The 23,364-nt window shown below is 41.1% G+C and overlaps 1 protein-coding gene and 1 pseudogene across 1 annotated transcript; both read right to left on the reverse strand.

Moving 5' to 3' along the window:
* Positions 1–5,116: 5,116 nt before the first annotated feature.
* LOC127913247 (YTH domain-containing family protein 1-like) lies at positions 5,117–11,861 on the reverse strand (annotated as a pseudogene).
* Positions 11,862–17,942: 6,081 nt separating this feature from the next.
* Positions 17,943–21,680, reverse strand: LOC127913251 (sodium/potassium-transporting ATPase subunit beta-1-interacting protein 3-like). Its single transcript, XM_052485108.1, has 5 exons — positions 21,491–21,680; positions 20,401–20,538; positions 18,961–19,041; positions 18,600–18,797; positions 17,943–18,034 (listed from the first exon to the last, which is right to left on the reverse strand). Exons 1-5 carry the CDS (start codon positions 21,542–21,544, stop codon positions 17,969–17,971), a joined length of 537 nt encoding a protein of 178 aa, XP_052341068.1. The 5' UTR covers positions 21,545–21,680; the 3' UTR covers positions 17,943–17,968.
* Between the last annotated feature and the right edge of the window lie 1,684 nt (positions 21,681–23,364).

The raw sequence follows: 23,364 nt of genomic DNA on the forward strand, positions 1-23,364 counted from the left end.
TACGAAAGTTGCATTTGCCATTTATTACTTAGCTAATAAAAAATACATAGTATACAATCGGTGACTCAATGTTATATTTATCCTGATACCAGATTCAATTTACGCAACTTTAACAGCCCTCCCTGGTTTGAAACAGCCTGAATGTATGATTTACTTGGTACGTCCTTCACGTTTTATGTGAGTTTTTAAAACCACTTCTGACACCATGTAGTATGATCTAAAATAAGGACGCACGACAACGAGGTTCTAGTTCCAGCCTGTTTATTAACCTAACCCTCGCATGTCCTACATAGGTACCTATACCCCCAAGGGACATCCTACTACAGCAAATTCAACAATAAGTGGTTTGGAAGGAATCAGTTGCTATCTGCAAGCGTTTCAAAGCAATCATGAGCCTGCTGTTCAGTGGAGTCGGTGTGTGGTCCAAGTCTGTGTTTAGGGATCTATTTTCCATGTTTAAAAGGATAAACATTCACATGCAACACCATGGGCCAGAAAGGTTGAATACATTGGCTATGGTGTCAGTCCAGCATAAATTCTGCCGAGTTCAAAACAACTGGAAACTCGGAACTGGGAAATCTCAGACTTCAGTGAGTTCAAGACAACTGGGACCTCGGAAAAAAACTAGCTCCAACTGGGAAAATACGTTTTGAACTGTCATCCAACTTGGGAATTAGTTTTTTTCCGAGGACCCAGTTGTCGTGAAAGCACTATAAATCCAGAGAATTCCAGACTTTGATGACACAGTTTGATGACAAAATTTACCACAAAGGACCGCAGCACCACCTTCCTGTTCAAGTGAGCACAGCACAACAAGGTCAGTCCAAAAATGTATTGTATGCTGCAGTATAAATTATGTAATATGTCAGGAAGATATGTATACTGTAGCTAAGAAAGTAATACTAAGGCTACTAACAGCTTACTACACAACATACACTATGTGCCTCACGCTAATAATTTGGCTCCCTTTCACCCTCATATAGCCTATAGCCTGTCTAAGAGAAATGTAATCATCTAATTTCGTAAGATTTCATTGTCTGCTTATATGCCCCTTTATTTATCATACATTTTGACTTGGTGTACAGGTATAATACTGTAAGAACGGTCCATGTTCTGAATTCTGTCGCTGTACATTTCAAAAGTACTGACCAAATAGTTATATTGACTATGTCCGACTGAGCTCGATCATTGTCTTAATCGAAATTACGGATTGTCTCTTATCCCATAGTTTGTACATCTCAATTGTCACTAGAAGCCACATTTGTGTCAGCAAGTCAGCCATATCAGATATGTTTTTAAAAAGGCAGTAATGAAACTGAATTAACTGTTTTGCTGCCAGACCAGACTCTACTGATAGCAGTGGTAAGGATTCACTCCATGGAGCTGAAAAGTAAGCTCTCCTGTTGGGACAACTTTATGTAGGCAAGTTGTGGGCACTGATTGTCACCGTTATAATGCAATACTGTATTGTTTAGTTGTGTTGTGTAGTGGCTTTGTTGGCATGCATCTACAATATCCCCCCACTAAAAATAACATGCTAAAATCGCAACTGCAAATCCAGATATGATGTATTATGGAAACACTGGAAGTGAACAGTACGTTGGTTAAAATGTATTTCTGCAGATTACTTTACTGCAGAAATATCCAGGTATGTCCTATTCTCAAATATGAATAGGTCATCATGGTTAGGCAATTCTCATTTGCTGTGATGAAGCTGAATGATGTTTGTCTGCTGTGTGTGCTGCTGCTGTGCAGTGTGAAATATTGTGCAGGTTTAGTGGGGCGGCTGATTTATTGTGCAATAAATGCCCCGTTCTGCAAAATGTCATGCTCATTTGCTAATTTCAAAAAAAAAAGATTTCGGTCGGTTTATGGTGGGGGAGTTTGACCCTGTCCTGTCCATGACGTCAAGCTTCCTCGATCTAATCCTCGAGCACTGCATTCAATAAACGGACGTTTTGGATGGGAAGAAGATAAGCAAATCCTGCTAGTTTGGGTTCAGAGATGGTGAAAACAAAATAAGTGGACAACTGTTTCTAAAAATCAAGGTTACGACATAGGGCAAATGTATTTCAACCGGTGTCCTTCTCGCTTTATGCGTTATTATGGCTGAGCGGTGCTGATGATGCGGACGCCTGATGCCTGGACCATTGTTTTAGGCCTAGCCTGTTAAATGTAGGCTATTCTGTAGCCAAATACGGACAACATTTCGTAGGCTTTCGAATTGATGCTTCTGGAATGATAGTGGCACCCTGTTGAAACTGGACCAATGTGTATGGACGCTGATTGGTGTTTTTTTCTGACACTGTGGATCCATATGAGATAGGATTCTAGTCTATACCTACAGCAAATACATTTTAACAGCCTGCGACAAATGCTCTATCGACGTAGTTGTGTAGATACGCCTTTGTGATCCGATTCAACTTTACATTCCTGAAGAAAAGGTAATGAGGTAATGGTGATATGGAAACGGTTTTGCTCGTGTTTATTGGCCTTATTCAAGGAATCAATTCGTCTGTAATCTAGGTACATTTACAGGAAATTTTGATTACCGCTTTTCGTGTTCACGGCAGACCTTGATTTAATAACAATACAATTAAGGCACGCGGTGAATGCCAAGAGGGAATCACCTTAACGTCGATCCAAATCATTGAAGTAATTGTATTTTTTTAGGCAATAACAAATATCAACGTAGTTAGTCTACAGTGGTGAGAAACATAGCCTACTGCAACTATGAGCTCGTGGGATGAAACACTGGACAAATAAGTAAAGGTAAAGTAAAATCAAGACAGATTTGACCTCCCTATTTTAAGTAAACAGATAGCTTTGGTTTGATGTGCTGTGAATGATGTACAGTTCTGTTTGTTAAATAATAAAGGCGTTTTGGGGTTTGGACTATGCCAATTCGTTTCCAGCAGAGACATGTTTTTGACCCAGGTGTGATACAGTTGAAGTCGGAAGTTTACATATACTTAGGTTGGAGTCATTAAAAATAGTTTTTCAACCACCCACAAATTTCTTGTTAACAAACTATATTTGGGCAAGTCGATTAGGACATCTACTTTGTGGATACAAGTCATTTTTCCAACAATTGTTTACAGATCATTTCACTTATAATTCACTGTATCACAATTCCAGTGGGTCAGAAGTTTACATATACTAAGTTGACTGTGCCTTTAACAGCTAGTTAAATTCAAAAAATGATGTCATGGCTTTAGAAGCTTTTGATAGGCTAATGTACATAATTTGAGTCAATTGGAGGTGTACCTGTGGATGTATTTCAGGCCACCACCTTCAAACTCAGTGCCCTCTTTGCATGACATCATGTGAAAAGCAAAATAAATCAACCTTTTCTTTATTTAATTTCACCTTTATTTAACCAGGTAGGCTAGTTGAGAACAAGTTCTCATTTACAACTGCAACCTAGACCTAAGAAAAAAAAATTGTAGACCACAAGTCTGGTTCATCCTTGTGAGAAATTTTGTGGGGGTGCTTTGCTGCAGGAGGACTGGTGCACTTCACAAAATAGATGGCATCACGAGGGGGAAATTATGTCGATATATTGAAGCAACATCTCAAGACATCAGTCAGGAAGTTCAAGCTTGGTCGCAAATGAGTTTTCCAAATGGACAATGACCCCAAGCATACTTCCAAAGTGGCAAAATGGCTTTACAACAACAAAGTCAAGATATTGGAGTGGCCATCACAGAGCCCTTACCTCAATCCTATAGAACATTTGTAGGCAGAACTGAAAAAGCATGTGCGAACAAAGAGGCCTACAAACCTGACTCAGTTACACCAGCTCGTTCAGGAGGAATGGGCCAAAATTCACCCAACTTATTGTGGGAAGCTTGTGGTAGGCTACCGAAACGTTTCACCCAAGTTTAACAATTTAAAAGCAACGCTACCAAATACTAATTGAGTGTATGTAAACTTCTGACCCACTAGGATGTGATGAAAGAAATAAAAGCTGAAATAAATCATTCTCTCTACTATTATTCTGACATTTCACATTCTTAAAATAAAGTGGTGATCCTAACTTAAGACAGTGAATTTTTACTAGGATTAAATGTCAGGAACTGTGAAAAACTAAGTTTAAATGTATTTGACTAAGGTATGTAAACTTTTGACTTCAACCGTATGTCAACATCCAGTATACTTTAGGCACCACTCTCTATCTAAAAGAATAACAAGAATGAGTTTCCCCCCAAAGGGAAACAGGGTTACAAAGGGAAACATACTTAGATGCAGATGTGATACCTTTCACTCACAATGGAACAAACCAAAAACACTTACAACAGATAGTATACCTTTAATAATGACCATGATCAAATCTAAGAATGTGATAGTGACCTTTGATACAATGCATATTTAATTCAGGGGTGACTTAAACATTTGTTTCTACATTTATTTTCATAAATGTTCATATATTATCATGAATCACTTCCTATACCATTATATAAATCTGACTCACTCAATAATCACACTCCCTCTCAGTCTTTCACAGACATACACAGTACAGCAAGCCCCCAAATTAAAGAAATCACACAGATACCATGAAGACCATTCTCTGGGTTTTCATACACTTTACATTAAATCAGTAACATTAATTATAAGGATACACATTTCAGGCGTTCTCAATTAGCTTTGCCAGTACATTAAAGCAACATTTGAGGATGAAGTGGAAGGGTTATAGCAAGAAAAATATCCACATTTTAATTCCGTATGGAAATGACAAGGCGCAGAAACAAAATGACAGGCCAATCTTGAATTAAAAAGCAATACATGCTACATTTTGTCCCAAAGTGACTTAAACAGGGACCCCCATTGTTGGAATAACAGGGAACAGAGAAATGTAACAGATATGATAAAGGAAAGACATGATTTAAAATAAGGGAAAAGACAATCGGTCTGGCTAAGAACCTGAACAGTATGTTTGCATTTCCACCTCATCAAAAACAAAGCGAGGACCTCCCTTGAGAGCGGATGTTCTAGACATCTTTCCTTTGAATCTTTTGCTAACACACTTGAGGTACAGTAGAGCAAATATCATTTAATTGACACTGTTGTCAGAAAGAAATGCCAAGGCTCCACTCTGAAAAAAATTTGTGAAAACATCTCTTCCACATAGTTTGTCAAGTGATACATTTTTTACATAAAATTAAAAAAAAAACTTTCACTTTATCCATAATATCAATCATTTGCAGAAGCTTTTTGGATAGACAATCCTCTACCATCCACAAAACCACTCTCAGATGGACAAGGGCAAAACAGAACACTTCTTTTTGACTATGCAAAATAAAACTGTTCCATGTAGTTATCAAACATTTGTCAAGATTCTGTTGTCACATTCACTCTTCCTAAATCAGAACAAGCAATACAAGCACTTAAAGTTTCTCCAACACTCACACCACAAGTTGAACAGTCACTGAATATCAGCAGCATGTTTTTTAAAGATGTGCAGATATTTGATTAATCATAATTAAGGATGTGCGTGTATAACAAATAGGAGACCAGGGTTAAAATACAGAATATAGAACACTAAAAATGATGGAGCAATTTGATTGGTGCACACAACTTGGAGACTGGGAACCAGACCAGGAGCAAGGTGGCTCAAAGTTTGATGTGGGCCAAAGTAATCAAAATTAAATAGAAAAAGAAATATAAGTTACAAATTTCTTTATGTCCTCTTGTTTTTTTATGACCTAAATTTCAATATGTCCATCCAAGTACAACCGTTGATCAAGCTGTAAGGAGTAGTCTTCTATTGTGGTTTACTTCGGTTTTGGTGTTCCTTGGTTGGGGAGGGAAGAAAAAACAAAATGGTTACCATTAGAAAACTGCAAAATAAATTAATAATCGCCTACCCCACAACCATGGTATATTATTCCCTTAGAGACATATGTAGAATGTCGATGGGCAGAAGCAAATAGAACTGACATTTTAGAAAAGATTCTTTACCTGATCAAGTCGGGACCCTCGCTGTATTGGAATTGGCTCATAGGTCTGTTGAAAGAAGAGGAATTTCGTTATGGTTACACCTACTGCACAAAACGCAATAAAATGGCAGCAAACAAATACAAAACAGTAGACATTTCGCTGTGATGGGACAAAATAAGAAATACAAACTCAGGTTTGCATCCCTATGTAAAGGAGATGTTTGTTATGGTTTTGGATTATTACAAACATTGACGTAACCCATCCTTAATTAATGATCAGTTCAGGATCTTTGCGATCAACAGCAGACTAATAATTGATTACCTTTCTGACAACCTCCTCTTCCTCTTGTCTTTTCTCATAGTGGGAGAAGTCATCAAAGATGGAGGTGGTGTGTTTGAAGCCCACAATGATCTTCAGCACTTGCTTGGCCTTCTCCAGAGGGACCTCCTGAGTGTCCCTGGGTTGGTCACCGGCTTGTTGTCATTGTTCTCCAGCCTGATGTGCCTCAGCTGGCTATTGGGCACGTCCTTCACAAACAGCCAGTCTACGTCAAACTTGCCTTTCCACTTGTCCTGCGCCCAGACGCCAGCACTGGTGCCATAATCCACAGGCGAGCATCTCTGCCACGCCACAGAAGTGCCCACTGCCATTAACGCTGAACAGCAGATAGACAGGGCCTTTGGCACTGATGGCACGAAAGGCTGAGTCCAGACGCTTGTTGCCGTGCTCTGTGCTGCACCAGATGGAGTACTTTATGGAGCGGTGGATGTCGTCCTCAGAGTAGCTCTTGATGATAAACACGCGGCCGTTCTTCAGGTTCCAGTCAAACTCCTTAGGGTTGTAGCTGTGGGCAGCCCGCAGCTTCTCCAGAACAGGGTGGTTCTCTAGACCTGAGCCAGAACCTGGAGGAACACCCCCTCCATTCCCGACACCCCCGCCACTAGAGGAACCGCTGCTGTCCATGCTGCCCCCTCCGTAGCCTGGATTACGGTTGCGCGGGGCAACCCAGCGGGTCTGAGGGGACGGGCCTAAGTTGTGGTTCTGGTATGACTGTGGAGGGGGCGGGCCCATGGTCATCTGCTGCACAAGGGACTGGGCAGATTGAATGGACTGCTGAGGGGAGGGGGCCATGGGGAAGGTGGGCATGGCTATGAGAGTGGAGCTGCTGATGGTGGTGGTGGGGGGCAGCGGAGGGGCCACTTTGCTTATAGGCCCCTTGTTATCCCATGTCCCAATGTCCATGTTGTGTTTGATGGGCGGTGGTGGCAGAGCTCCCCCATGGGCATGCCTGGCTTGGCCTTGACCTTCAGCAGCTGTGGCCTGGCTGGTTTGCTGGCGATAGCGGCCCAGGACGTGGGCTTAGGAGGGGCATGCCAATTGGTGTTCCACCGTTGCCTGTAGCAACAGCCTGAGCTACAGCACCACTGCCGCCGATCACAGAACTCACGCTCTTCACACCTGAGCCACTGCCAGACACATCCCCACCCATCTTCAGCCCCAGCATCCCTTGTTCAAGGCTGTTCATACCTGGTGCCTTGCTCAGAGTGTCACTGTGGAACCCTGTTTGGCCATCAGGGACTAGTGTGCCCCCAGGGAGCTGGGAGGGTAGCTGTAGCTGCCCCCATAGGCTGAACTCTGGGTCTGCTGGCCTTGAGACCCACTGGTACCCCAGGCAGAGAAGGCCGGGTTCTCAGGGAAAAAGTTAAACCTATGCGGGTAGATGCTGCTGCAAGTCCCCCAGGCTGGCCAAACACAGTGTCATGCATGAAGTGGTGGTCTCCATTGCTGAGGCGCATAGGGAGTCAGGTAAGGGATAGGGGGTCGCCACCGGTGGACCAAGGGGCCTCGCTAAGAGGGTAGGGAAATCCAATGGAGGGGCATAGTAGCTGGACAGGTAAGGGTCAGTCATGGATTGGTAGCTATTGTTCTAGAAGACAGAAAAAGAGGAGTGTAAGTACAATTTGTTTTTAAATCTGACACATTAAACTAAATGTCAACAACATGACCTACCACCACCAATACTCCAATGACCGTTAGCTTATACCCCAACAACCCTGACTTTAGACCTAAAAGGGTATGCGTACCAGTACTTCGACATCACACATAATCTGTAATGATGTTAATGGAGTAATATCTGCTAACAAGGTAGCCAAGCATATTCTCCTGTGAGACAGTATTGATTTGTGGTCTACCCCTGCAGCCAAGTTGAAAAATATTCTATAATGACAAAGATACACACCATGATTTCAAAAGTCACTCACCTGATTGGATTGGCCAGAGAGATAGGGCTCAAAGTCATTATCATGGACAGTTTCCTTCTGGTGGAGTGAGCCATTTTGCACTGAAACCGGAAAGACTGATAGTAGGGTTATTTTTCACTGTCAAATCAAAATGTATTTGTCACATGCTTCTTAAACAACAGGTGCAGACTAACAGTGAAATGCTTACTTAACAATACAGACAAACACACAAGTACCCCTCCTTCATTCACGAAAAAACAAGACACGCTTAGAGAAGCATGAGAAGACAACAGAAATCTGATGTTAGCAATGTTGTTCTGTAGTACTGTAACACTTGCAAAATAAGGCATCACTGAAATCATGTCAAAGAATCTGGTGTGATGACTGTTAGGTAGACTATTTGCGAGAGAAAATGATCCTTGGGTCATATAACTGGGGTTACTTCAGTAAACCTCCATTAGCAGTTGCAGTGCATTCAGAAAGTATTAAGACCCCTTGACTTTTTCCACATTTTGTTACATTACAGGCTTATTCTAAAATTGATTACATATTTTTCCCCTCAATCTACACAATACCCCATAATGACAAAGCAATTTTTTTTTTGAAATGTTTGCAAATATATACATAAAAAAACAGAAATACCTTATTTAGATAACTATTCAGACCTTTGCTATGAGACTATATTAAGCTCAGGTGCATCCTTTTTCCATTGATCATCCTTGAGATATTTCTACAACCTGATTGGAGTTCACCTGTGGTAAATTCAATTGTTTGGACATGATTTGGAAAGGCACACACCTGTCTATGTAAGGTCCCACAGTTGACAGTGCATGTCAGAGCAAAAACCAAGCCATATGGTCGAAGGAATTGTCTGTAGAGCTCCGAGACAGGATTGTGTCGAGGCACAGATCTGGAGAAGGGTACCAAAAAATGTCTGCAGCATTGAAGGTCCCCAAGAACACAGTGGCCTCTGCAATTCATAAAATGGAAGTTTGGAACCACCAAGACTCTTCCTACAGCTGGACGCCCGGCCAAACTGACCCATCGGGCGAGAAGGGCCTTGGTCCAGAGTTCCTCTGTGGAGAAGGGAGAACCTTCCAGAAGGACAACCATCTCTGCAGCACTCCACCAATCAGGCCTTTATGGTAGAGTGGCCAGAAAAGGTACCTAAAACTCCCAGACCATGAGAAACAAGATTCTCTGGTCTGATGAAATCAACATTGAACTCTTTGGCCTGAATGCCAAGCGTCACATCTGGAGGAAACCTGCCACCATCCCTACAGTGAAGCATGGTGATTGCTGTATCATGCTGGGGGGATGTTTTTTGCAGGAGGGGGGACTGGGAGACTAGTATGGATCGAGGGTAAGATGAACGGGGAAAAGTACAAAGAGTTCCTTTTTGAAAACCTGCTCCAGACCACTCAGGACCTCAGACTGGGGTGAGGGTTTACCTTCCAACAGGACAACGACACTAAGCACACAGCAAAGACAAAGCAGAAGTGACTTTGGGACAAGTCTCTGCATGTCCTTGAGTGGCCCAGCCAGACCCCAGACTTGAACCATCAAACCTGACAGAGCTTGAGATGATCTGCAGAGAAGAATGGGAGAAACTCCCCAAATACAGGTGTGCCAAGCTTGTAGCATCATACCCAATAAGACATGAGGCTGTAAAGGTGCTTCAACAAAGTACTGAGTAAAGGTGTGAATACTTATGTAAATGTAATAATTCCAGGGTGTGTTGCAAAATGCCTAAAATACTGGTTTTGCTTTGTCATTATGGGGTATTGTGTGTGGATTGAGGGAATAAATTAGAGAACAAATGATCTTTCCTACACAGATGATAATAAAACTGCCCGATCTTCTGAATTTCCCAATATGCATTTCAGTCACTTAAAACCATACTTTGAAATACTGTAAAATGCACTGTCAGACTGATTTGTAAAAGACTGTCATAGTCCCAATTAAAAAGGTAAACATGGTCCGTTGATTACATCACCTTACACGGTGGGGTCGCGATTTTTGTATTTATATCAAAATAGGTAGCAGGCCAAAAGGTTTGGGAACCCCCTGCCCTAGCACGACTTGACTTCATCTTTGACCAATATTTTGTATTGCAAGAGCCAGCATTGTATTTACACCGCAGGTGCATTGTTGGTGTGCATGGTCTGTACTCGCGACCCGCCACCGGCTGAGCAATCATCGTCTAGCTAGCAGCCAGCGACATATATTGTCTAGCAAAGCCACGAGCGCTAACGTTAGCTACAGTGCTCTTACCTTTAGCGTCTTGTCCTTTTGAAGTCTTCGGTCCACGTGGTGGTTTTAAATGTAAAAAATAAAAAAATCAACATTTTAGCATTCTACTTTCTAGACAAAAATACACGCGCACTGAAAATGAGAAGTTCGCTTAGCTACATTAGCTGGCTGGCTAACTACAGATATAAGGCTCAATCTTTACATAGCGTTAGCACATGAAAGGGTTAGTTATCATAATATTGGGCGTCGTTAAGTCTGAAAACAACTTGCTAGCGCTGGTTAACCACTTTTGCAACAGATGAAAGTTGTCCTAACAATCGGAAATGCAGACTTTTAGCAAACCACATTGCTAAATGCTAACTACCAAACCATTACCCCATTTGAGTAAACGTTAGCTAGCCAGTTGGTAGCATCGCATATCTCAGCAATGGTAACAGGGATGGATTGGACGCATAAGCCCCTTTTATCAAATTTAAAGGCCTTCTTGACTGTGAATGGATATATTCCCGGCAAATACAGCCTGCCTACCTGAGGGTCAATACTTGTTGCAGACATAATTCATGAAGCAAGCCACTGGATTTGTGTAGAAGCCTTTCAATTAGACGTCTGTTCTCTCAAAAACTACGTTTTCTTCGGATCCCAGTAGAGTAACGATAGCTACCTTGCTAAAAGCAAGTTTTTTCTTCTTCTATATACTACGTTAGTCAGTAGCAAGCTAGCTCCAGCTCCACTGTTCAATTCTGCCAGTCCCCATGAGTTTACTTAAATCCAATTTGGAGGTGTTCCGAAGGGTCCACTGCTAAGAGTTTATTTGAGCTTCCCCCCTCCACCAAATTTCATTTACTGTGCTTTGATGGCCCTATTCACTTCCCCCACTGGCAGGTTCATCCGGGGTCTAAATGAAGGGGATTGACGTCAGCGGCACAACAGGCGCGGTGCGTCAAAGACCAAACGTCGGAAGTAATTAATCTTCAATGGGAGTACCGCGGTAGTCGCGTTTCAATATCGACTGTGATTTTAACATTCTGCCGCGATGACGATCCAGCGCGCTAACCAATCGAACGGAAGAGTGATGGGGAACGTCCAGAAACAGGCCGAATTATTTGGGGCTCAATCTACTATATTCAAGGTAAAGCTTTGATTATCAAATAAAAACGTGCTAGAGAAATAACTCTCTATTGCAATTTAGATATACATTACGATATTATCTTGACGACTGCAAGTCACTTGAGTAGGCTTACCTGTGCACCAAAGGTATGGAATAGTCTACAATCCAGGCTTCACCTAGATATGTTAGTGCCATTGAATGAATTTAAAATGTTGATAGGAGACTGTTACAGAGGAGTGTAAATGCTTTTTTTTAGGCTGAATCATGTTGTATTGTATTGTATGTTTTAATTCTGTAATGTATTGATTGTTGCTGCCTTCTTGGCCAGGTCTCCCTTGAAAGAGAGACTCTGGGTCTCAATGGGCTTTTCCTGGTTAAATAAAGGTTAAATACACAAATATATTTTTTAAGTACTATGAGACAAAGTGTGAAACAGTGCAGTGAAGCAATTTAGTGAGTTGTTTCCGTTCACACTTTTAAAATTATGCAATTATTCTGTTTCTCTAATTGACCGACAAACACGTTGTTATAAGTGCTTAATAGAGATACTGTATCATAGGCTCTGAGTACACTACAGCCCTGCAATACTTATATCATATTCTGATTTGATGGACTGGACTCTGAGTTGAAAAAATTTGAGCAAATATTGAATAATATTGAGTGATACTCACTGACCAACCCACTGATTAACATTGGATTGGTAGCCTAGTGGTTAGCGGCAGGTAGACAAATCGAAAGTTTGCAAGATTGAATCCCTAAGCTGGCAAGGTAAAAAGCTGTCGTTCTGCCCCTGAACAAGGCAGTTAACCCACTGTTCCTAGGCCGTCAGTGAGAATAAGAATTTGTTCTTAACTGACCTGTCTTGTAAAATATTTTTTGAAATATGATTTTTATCAGTAGTAAGGAAAGTAAATTAGTAATATGACACTAACAAAACACATTGCACACATTAGCTAAAAGACAAGTGCTGTTTATTTCAACAAAATCCACTTAAAGATACATTCAGGGCTTTTTTCCAGCAGTGACATCTACATTCAGAGGTAGGCCTAGGAGATGCTTCCTGACTATATCTTTAAGATTTTTGTTTTTTACATGAACCACTGACATTAACTTATTTCTATCACAATATTGAAGATTATTTACTAAATGTCTTTATTTTCCTCTGGTGTCTGGAATCAGTACATGCTCATGTATGAACTACTGTACTGTACTGTACTGTGTACAAACACACACACACACACACACACACACACACACACACACACACACACACACACACACACACCACACACACACACACACACACACACACACGAGAGAGAGAGAAAGACAGCAACACAAACACACACACACACACAGAGAGACACGCTGACGGATACCTTCACATACACTACCGTTCAAATGTTTGGGGTCACTTAGAAATGTCATTATTTTTGTCCATTAAAATAACATCAAATTTATCAGAAACACAGTGTGGATATTGTTAATGTTGTAAATGGCTATTGTAGCTGGAAATTGCTGTTTTTTATGGAATATCTAATTGAAAACAGGTTTTCTAATGATCAATTAGCCTTTTAAAATGATAAACTTTAATTAGCTAACACAATGTGCCATTGGAACACAGGAGTGATGGTTGTTGATAATGGGCCTCTGTATGCCTATGTAGATATTCCATTTTTTTAAAACAGCCGTTTCCAGCTAAAATAGTCATTTACAACATTAACAATGTCTACACTGTACTTCTGATCAATTTGATGTCATTTTAATGGACAAAAAATGGCTTTTCTTTCAAAAACAAGGACATTTCAAAGTGACCCCAAACTTTTGAACGGTAGTGTAGGTCCAAATCCTAAATTGAAATCTGTATACATAACTTTGATAATTTGCACGTGACTGTAGTTTTCGTGCAAATCTCTCATTAACATCAATGTAGGACACACAATTATAAGATTCGGTCCATATTCAACTGTTTGCATAATTGCTTATTTTTACAAAGTGCCATTATGTCATAATACAACGAATACTATTTCCTGCACACTGATACATGTTATGTCAGAAGTATCAGTAGTGTTCTGAGTGTACCTGTATTGACCTAGCCTGGGTACCGGTCTGTTTCTGCTCTCTTGCCAACTAGGAATAGTTATGCCAAACAACTTGACAATGACAATGGAGCGGGCAAAAACACAAACAGATCTGCAGAGTGTAAGTAACTAGTACAACTACTCTCGTTACTATAATTTAGTAGCTTTTCCAGATATTTGTACTTTTTTGTATTTTTTTCAAAGTCAGTCATTTACTTCTACTTGAGTAAAATGTTATATAAGTAACAGTACTTCTACTTGAGTAGGATATTTGAGTACTCTTCCACCCCTGGTAATTGAGTGAAAGGGGAGTTTGTGTGTGTGTGTGTGTTTGTGTGAGTGATTTAGTGAGTGAGTGAGCAAGTGATTTAGTGAGTGATTTAGTGAGTGGAAAGAGGGGTGTGAGTGTGTGTGAATGGGGGAGTGAGTGAATGTCACCGTTCCCACGGACAAGTAACAAGTAACGAAGGGGGTAATGAATGGGTGCAGGATTATTATGTATTAATAATCCTATTATATTATATTATTATTATTATTATATTATTATTATTATGTTTATTTCTGGAGTCTGAAGTATATTGAAGTCTGTCAACTTTATTGTTTAGTACTTTATTTTGTATTGCTTTTTAAAATCATAAATACACTTTGAATGTTTACTTTATTTTCTAATATTAATAGTATAATTTTGACAAATTTTAGTTTTTACATGTGATGTGCATTGTTGCACTGAACTTAGTTCCTAGTTCCTTGCACTGAATATTAATTTCCTCTCTTTCTTTTTAATGTAATGCATGGAAAAGATCATGTTTAACAACTTTCAGGTAACCTTAGCGAAATTAGCTAAGTATCAAGTCAATGTTTTTATTTGAAAAGTAACTTCTTTATTTTTACTTTTATTTTATTTTAAATTTGCTACTTTTTTTATTTCAGTTTTTTTACACCAGTAATTTGACATCTACTTTAATAAAATGTCATTAAACTAACAGTGCTTCTACTTGAGTAGGATATTTCTGTACTCTTTCCACCTTTGCAGATCTGGGATTAAGCTAGTATTGACCATCATTACATTAAACAGAGAACTCATGCTGGTTTACTCTAGTATGCATTAAGAGTGCTGGTAGGCAGAGGAATGATGTTTTGTGAGCATTGTGGGAATGTCTTCTGTTTCACTGACTGGAGATATTCCACTCTTTGTACCTCTTCTGCCCTCCTTGCCCGTCAGTCATTTTCAACCCACTTGAAATCTTTATCTATAGTCTGTAAACAAAGCATGATGGTGAGATAATAAGGTAACTGCACAGTCTCACACAGAAACATATTGAATACACTTAGAAGAAGGTGCGACCTAGTACCTACGGTAAAAAGTTATTTGGTTGTCCCCATAGGACAACCCTTTGATAACCCTTTGGTTCCAGGTAGAACCCTTTTCGGGTAAAATGTAGAACCCATTCCACAGAGGGCTCTATCTAGAACCCAAAAAGGGTTCTCCTATGGGGACAGCCGAAGAACCCTTTGGAACCCTTTTTCTAAGAGTGTACTACAATATCAAATATGTGCCAACGCACGCACACAGACACACACATACGTTTGTATGGCCTGGAACAACACTGTGTGTGCCGAATATGTATGATTTCCCCCCTGAGAAAGTAATGAAACAAGCCCAATTCTGAACATTATAAGTACAACTGCGATGGTTTAGATGGGTATTATAAACTGGGTTCAATCTGAATGCTCATTGTCTGAAAGCCATGGTATATCAGACCGTATACCATGGGTATAACACAAATGTTTGTTGTACTGCTCTAATTACGTTGGTAACCAGTTTATAATAATTTTGCAATAGACGATGGCTAAGGGTGGTATCCAGGCACTCCACGTTGCGTCATGCTTAAGAACAGCCTTCTAGCCGGGTATATTGGCTATATATCTCACCCCCTCGGGCTTTATTGGTTAAATTAACCCCACCAATGAAATTAACTGAAAAAATAAAATAAAAACAGAATTATATGAATAAATATATAATGATTTGAAGATGTTGTTCCCATAGCAACGATTAAAACATTCCCAAACCAGAAATCGTGGATTGATGGCAGCATTCGAGTGAAACTGAAAGCCCAACCACTGCTTTTAATCAGGGCAAGGTGACCGGAAACATGACCGAATACAAAACAGTGTAACTATTCCCTCCGCAAGGCAATCAAACAAGCTAAGCGTCAGTATAGAGACGAAGTAGAATCTCAATTCAACGGCTCCAGACACAAGAGGTATGTGGCAGGGTCTACAGTCAATCACGGATTACAAAAAAGAAACCAGCCCAGTCACGGACCAGGATGTCTTGCTCCCAGGCAGACTAAATAACTTTTTTGCCCGCTTTGAGGACAATACAGTGCCACTGACACGGCCCGCAACTAAAACATGCGGACTCTCCTTCACTGCAGCCGACGGAGGAAAACATTTAAACGTGTCAACCCTCGCAAGGCTGCAGGGCCCAGACGGCATCCCCAGCCGCGCCCTCAGAGCATGCGCAGACCAGCTGGCTGGTGTGTTTACGGACATATTCAATCAATCCCTATCCCAGTCTGTTGTTCCCACATGCTTCAAGAGGGCCACCATTGTTCCTGTTCCCAAGAAAGCTAAGGTAACTGAGCTAAATGACTACCGCCCCCAGAAGCACTCACTTCCGTCATCATGAAGTGCTTTGAGAGACTAGTCAAGGACCATATCACCTCCACCCTACCTGACACCCTAGACCCACTCCAATTTGCTTACCAAATAGGTCCACAGACGATGCAATCTCAACCACACTGCACACTGCCCTAACCCATCTGGACAAGAGGAATACCTATGTGAGAATGCTGTTCATCAACTACAGCTCGGCATTTAACACCATAGTGCCCTCCAAGCTCGTCATCAAGCTCGAGACCCTGGGTCTCGACCCCGCCCTGTGCAACTGGGTACTGGACTTCCTGATGGGCCTCACCAGGTGGTGAGGGTAGGCAACAACATTTCCACCCCGCTGATCCTCAACACTGGGGCCCCACAAGGGTGCGTTCTGAGCCCTTTCCTGTACTCCCTGTTCACCCATGATGCGTGGCCACGCACGCCTCCAACTCAATCATCAAGTTTTGCGGACGACACAACAGTGGTCGGCTTGATTACCAACAACGACGAGACGGCCTACAGGGAGGAGGTGAGGGCCCTCGAGTGTGGTGTCAGGAAAAAATAACCTCACACTCAACAAAACTAAGGAGATGATTGTGGACTTCAGGAAACAGTAGAGGGAACACCCCCCTATCCACATTGATGGGACAATGCTCCGCCCACAACCGTAAGGCTCTCCAGAGGGTAGTGAGGTCTGCACAACGCATCACCGGGGGCAAACTAATTGCCCCCCAGACACCTACCTACACCACCCGATGTCACAGGAAGGCCATAAAGATCATAAAGGACAACAACCACCGAGCCACTGCCTGTTCACCCCGCTATCATCCAGAAGGCGAGGTCAGTACAGGTGCATCAAAGCTGGGACCGAGAGACTGAAAAACAGCTTCTATCTCAAGGCCATCAGACTGTTAAACAGCCACCACTAACATTGAGTGGCTGCTGCCAACACACTGACTCAACTCCAGCCACTCTAATAATGGGAATTGATGGGAAATTATGTAAAAATATATCACTAGCCACTTTAAACAATGCTACCTAATATAATGTTTACATACCCTACATTATTCATCTCATATGTATATGTATATACTGTACTCTATATCATCTACTGCATATTTATGTAATACATGTATCACTAGCCACTTTAACTATGCCACTTTGTTTACATACTCATCTCATATGTATATACTGCACTCAATACCATCTGCTGTATCTTGCCTATGCCGCTCTGTACCATCACTCACTCATATATCTTTATGTACATATTCTTATCCCCTTACACTTGTGTCTATAAGGTAGTAGTTTTGGAATTGTTAGCTAGATTACTTGTTGGTTATTACTGCATTGTCGGAACTAGAAGCACAAGCATTTCGCTACACTCGCATTAACATCTGCTAACCATGTGTATGTGACAAATAAAATTTGATTTGATTTGATGATGCAACACTAACTTGGTCAATGTACCTTTTCTATTGAATCTTCTCTTTTAACCTCTAGACAGTTTGAACCAACTCATAATTAGAAGGGTATAAATGATTACAATAACTAAAAGTGGGGTGGAAGGAAAAAAGAGGCATTGATAGTATTACATTTATGTGCCTGTGACTTAATGTTTTAGTATCTGTTCTAGTTTGTGTGTTTTCTTGTTTGTTGTGACCACGTATAAAATGCACTTTGAAAATTCACATACAGCTGTCCTCCTCTGTGAAGATGCTGACCACATAGCAGGCGTAGGCAAATCCCAAGAACTGTAGGCACAAACATAGAGACCACAAGTTCAACATTACATTACAATGAAGAACACAGCATAGATATGTTCTGAATTTATTTCTGAGAGTGAGAGGGAGAGAAATGGGTGGGGAGGTGGACAGACAGAGACAGCAAGGCAGCAGCTCTGGGAACCTGGCTCCGGAAATGACAGCCTCTTCTCATCATCAGCTTTTCAGCTCCTTCAAGCACCTGCCACAAAACTCCTACTCACATGCTGAGGGCCTCTCTTTTTCTTCCTCACCTTCCTTCCAGCCCTACTCTGCTTCCTCTCTTCCTCTTGCCTTGCTCTTGCTCTCTACATCTGTGGTCTGTTCTCAATGTGAATTAGGTGTAGTTACACTGGAATCTGTCAGAATTGTGAATGAATAGAATGTCATTGTGGATCCATTTGGGTGTTTCAGGATATTCTGGTGAGAGTGTTACAAAATACATATTCTGGGTGAACTCTGGGAGAGTGTTGACAGTTGAATTCTGGTGAGAAATGTTTGACATTTTATAATGTTATATATTTTTTTTACCTCTCCTGAGAGAGAGAGAACTCACAGAGATTAGGACTTGTACAATGCAGTGTAGGACCTCTATGTATTGATATTCCAGCCAGCATCCCAGAGCAGAGATGAGTTCTGGGCTCTCCAGACTCTGCCATCTAGTGGCAGGAAGGCCCCTGTCATCACAGCCTGGACTGTTGTCTTTCCACCATGAACGGTGTGAGGATACACCCAGAGAAAGCAGGTCGCTCTCCTGCAGTGACACAGCATATGGGTTGTTCATGATAACATGTTTATGGTATATAATTGTTTTGGAAAAAAAGAGACTGATTGATTCAATGCCAAAAGAACACACAATTCAAGGTGTGGCAAAATTAGGCTAGTTGATAGTGGGTCTGAATATTAGTGATCAATACCTTGGAAAGGCCTCCCAGGTCCAAGTAGAGACAGCTCACAAAGACATTCCATGCCACCCATAGTAATGTCCACAGCAGGTACTGAGGGATGAACGTATATTTGATGAGCATTTTAGACACATACAGTACATTCGGAAAGTATTCAGACCCCTTGACTTTTTACGTTACAGCCTCATTCTAAAATTGATTAAATATTTTTTTCCTCGTCAATCTACACAGGTTTTTAGAAACAGAAATGCCTTATTTACTTAAGTATTCAGACCTTTGCTATGAGACTCGAAATTGAGCTCAGGTGCACCCTGTTGCCATTGACCATCCTTGAGATGTTTCGACAACTTGATTGGAGTCCACCTGTGGAAGATTCAATTGATTGAACATGATTTGAAAAGGCACACACCTGTCTATATAAGGTCCCACAGTTGACAGTGCATGCCACAGCAAAAACCAAGCCATGAGGTCAAAGGAATTGTCCGTAGAGCTCTGAGACAGGATTGTTTCAAGGCACAGAGTTCCTCTGTGGAAATGGGAAAACCTTCTAGAAGGAAAACCATCTCTGCAGCATTCCACCAATCAGGCCTTTATAGTAGAGTGGCCAGACGGAAGCCACTCCTCAGTAAAAGGCAACTGACAGCCCTCTTTGAGTTTGACAAAATGCATCTAAAGGACTCAGACCATGAGAAACACGATTCTCTGGTCTGATGAAAGCAAGATTGAACTCTTTGGCCTGAATGCCAAGCATCACGTCCGGAGGAAACCTGGCACCATCCCTACGGTGAAGCATGGTGGTGGCAGCATCATGCTGTGGGGATGTTTTTCAGTGGCAGGGACTGGGAGATTATTCAGGATCGAGGGATAGATGAAAGGAGCAAAGTGCAGAGAGATCCTTGATGAAAACCTCCTCCAGAGCGCTCAGGAACTCAGACTGGGGTGAAGGTTCACCTTCCAATAGGACAACGACACTAAGCACACAGCCAAAACAACACATGAGTATGGTTCAACAAAGTACTGAGCAAAGGGTTTGAATACTTATGTAAATGTGACATTTACGTTTTTTATTTTATAAAGGAGCACAAAATAATTGTAAACGGTTTTTGCTTTTTCATTATGGAGTATTGTGTGTAGATTGAAGAGGGAGAAAAAAAACAATTTAATCAATTTTAGAACAAGCCTGTAAGGTAACAAAATGTGGAAAAAATCAAAAGGACTGAATACTTTCCGAATGCACTGTAAATGTGTATCTATTTATATGGCGGCAAATCACTATACATGACAGAATTCAAACAGTGGCCAACGCTATTCCACAATAGTTATACAAATGGCTTTGCCTTCAACACAGTTCCATTCTCTATGAAGAATTGACACATTTCATCAAATTATCCATGTTGATTACAAGGTGGGGGCAGATTAACACAAAAGTAGTGTGGCCTAGATGTGACTTACTAGAACAACATAGCGTGGTCTGTACTGAATGGTGCCAAAGAGGCAGAGGATAACCATAATTATGTGCAGGAAGTTGACCATGATGGGAGCCCACTGGTATCCAAGGAAGTCCAAAGCCTGCCTCTCCAATGCTGTCATCTGGTGTGTCAAAGGGAGAGAGCAGGATTGGGAGAAGGAGATGGAGGGGGAACTCTATTACAGTATTATGCATGATAAAGCATCTTGTCAAGTCATCCACTCACTGGGTCCAGACTCTTCAGAGATTCTAATCTACAGTTGAATCAATGAGAGATGGATGATGGTGTTGTGACTTGTTAAATGGACATTTCCCTCCTATATACCCTATAAAACATCCACTGCACATATTTTTTTCCCTATGATGACTGCTCTCTCTGTGTTGTCAAGGTAACTGAGCCACGGGGGACAAAGCATGTTGCATGGAGAGGGGAAGAGCAGGGATATGAGTTCTGTCCTCTGAGGTCGCCCTTCTCCATCACTCAAAAGGGGGGCAGGGTGGGAAGAAAGAGCAAGGACAAAGTCTGAGGTTCAGACAGAGTGGGGGTTGGCTCCCTTTCCCCATCGGCAACTCAAGATAAACATGGAAATGGTGTACTCTAAAACACACAATAAATGAGCAAGAATACAAAAATCTTAGCTAGATAAAAATGTATATTAACTGATGTTTGATTGACCCGTAATATTTATATTATATTAATAGAACTTACATATGTTTTTCTCAGAACACAAATATAGGCTATGTGTCCAACTATTAGGCTACATAATTTTACTACAACATATTTTTATTCCATTTAGTTGGATATGGAAATGTTAAGACTCTTTGACTTGGGTTTCGTGAGTCGTGGGAACTAGCTATAATGTACACATGTTTATATCTCAAATTGTAAATATGCCTACTTCCTTTCCTCAATCTGAAAATATTAACAATATCAGTATACAATTTCAACAACATCAGCCAGCGGAAGTGGCAGTAATCGTTCAAGAGAATAAGTAAAGCAAGGCAATGGTAGCAGGTGTGTTTTTAAAGTATGTAAACAGTAGAGATAGCATCATCACAGAAGAATGATCTCACCAATTGGAGAGTGCAGAAGAAGATCAGCATACATCGTCCTGAACAGCACCCCATTATCTATCTGCGTAAACAGGTTTCAAATACGCGAATCGAAACCGCAATATGACTTTTGGTAAATTCAGAGGGGCAAATTTAATAGTCCTATATCCAAACAAGCTCTGGTGCGGGGACGTGTTGTGGTTTGCGGAGGTGGAATAAAACTGGCGGAGATGAAAACACGTAAGGTCTGTGTTACAACGAGGGGGAGGGTAGGGGGCATAGTAATAGCCCTACTCGGATGCTCTGGTAGGTGTGGCGCTAAGCACGCTTGGGACTACTAGTGTAAAACGCCAGCATGTGGTGGTGCTGGTGTAAGGGACAATGCCATACACGTTGAGTAGACCCAGACAAAATGGTATCCGTGATATTTTCTGAAATACAGGACAAACATATATTGGTCCATTCTTACCCCCCCAAATTGTTAACTTTCAAGCAACCCTCATCTGTGGTCACGTACACACATTCCGTAGGCCTAGAGAGACCCACTGGTTCCCACATCGTGGACCGTGGAAGTAGACCCCTACTAGACATGGAAGTCAAACTCATGTAGTCTATAAACCAAACAGGGAAACCTGCGCACGTCACTGTGCGTGTGTTTGGTTGATGCTGAAGGACAGCTTCACTCAATAGGCCGGGTTGGAATCACAGTGATTGAGGGCACACTTTTTCACAAGGCTTTTATTTCATGCTCCAGCTTCTTGTGACCTGTGAGACAGTAAAATAGGCTCCGGAATAATAGGCCTATTCGTTTTAATCCAGTGATGTATACCACATTAGCCTGACCAACCAACCTTTTTTATCCATCCTTGGTGATTAAAAATCAACACCACTCACCACATTAGTATTACACATTTATTAGTAGTCTACATCAGTGGTGTAAAGTACTGAAGTAAAAATACTTTAAAGTAGTACTTAAGTAGTTTTTTGGTGTATCTGTACTTTACTTTACTATTTATATTTTTGAAAACGTAGACTTTTACTCCACTACATTCATAAAGAAAATTATGTAATTTTTACTCCATACATTTTCTCTTACACACAAAAGTACTCGTTACATTTTAAATGCTTAGGGGGACAGAAAATGGTCCAATTCACACACTTATCAAGAGAACATCCCTGGTCATCCCTACCACCTCTGATCTGGCGGATTCACTAAACACAAATGCTTTGTTTGAAAATGATGTTTGAGTGTTGGAGTGTGCCCATGGCTATCCATACATTTAAAAACAATAACATTTCGCCGTTTGGTTTGCTTAATATAAGGAATTTTAAATTATTCGTACTTTTACTTTTGATACTTAAGTATATTCAAAACCAAATAGTTTTAGACTTTTACTGGGTAACTTTCACTTTTACTTGAGTCATTTTTCTAATAAGGCATCTTTACTTTTACTCAAGTAGGACAATTGGGTACTTTTTCCGCAGCTGGTTTATACATGGTCATCTATTTCAGCACAGGCGTCCACATCTGTGGCTTATATATGAAATATTATTCCAGTCTCCATTGCATTCATTCGCTTCCCGGTCCGTCCGAGTGATGGCGCTAGATAGAAACAAAATACTAATAATTGGGGTTCTCAAATTCTCTCCGTCACATAGTTCTACCATTGAGCTGAGCGAGGAATAGAGTGTAGAGAGATAGATGGAGGGGGTTTGAGAAACTGTGGAGGAAAATCTGACAGTTCGATACAACACAGGTGATACAGTGGAAAATAGTTAATCTGTCTGCTTGCTTTGCTTTTCCCTTTGGAAACGGTTCGCATTCACAGGGGTTGGACGGAGGTGTCAAAAAATGCCAAACGCAATGATGCATTATGCTCATGTTTTCTCACACA

The sequence above is a fragment of the Oncorhynchus keta genome, chromosome 28 (genome assembly GCF_023373465.1).
Source record: "Oncorhynchus keta strain PuntledgeMale-10-30-2019 chromosome 28, Oket_V2, whole genome shotgun sequence".
Taxonomy (NCBI): Eukaryota; Metazoa; Chordata; class Actinopteri; order Salmoniformes; family Salmonidae; genus Oncorhynchus; species Oncorhynchus keta.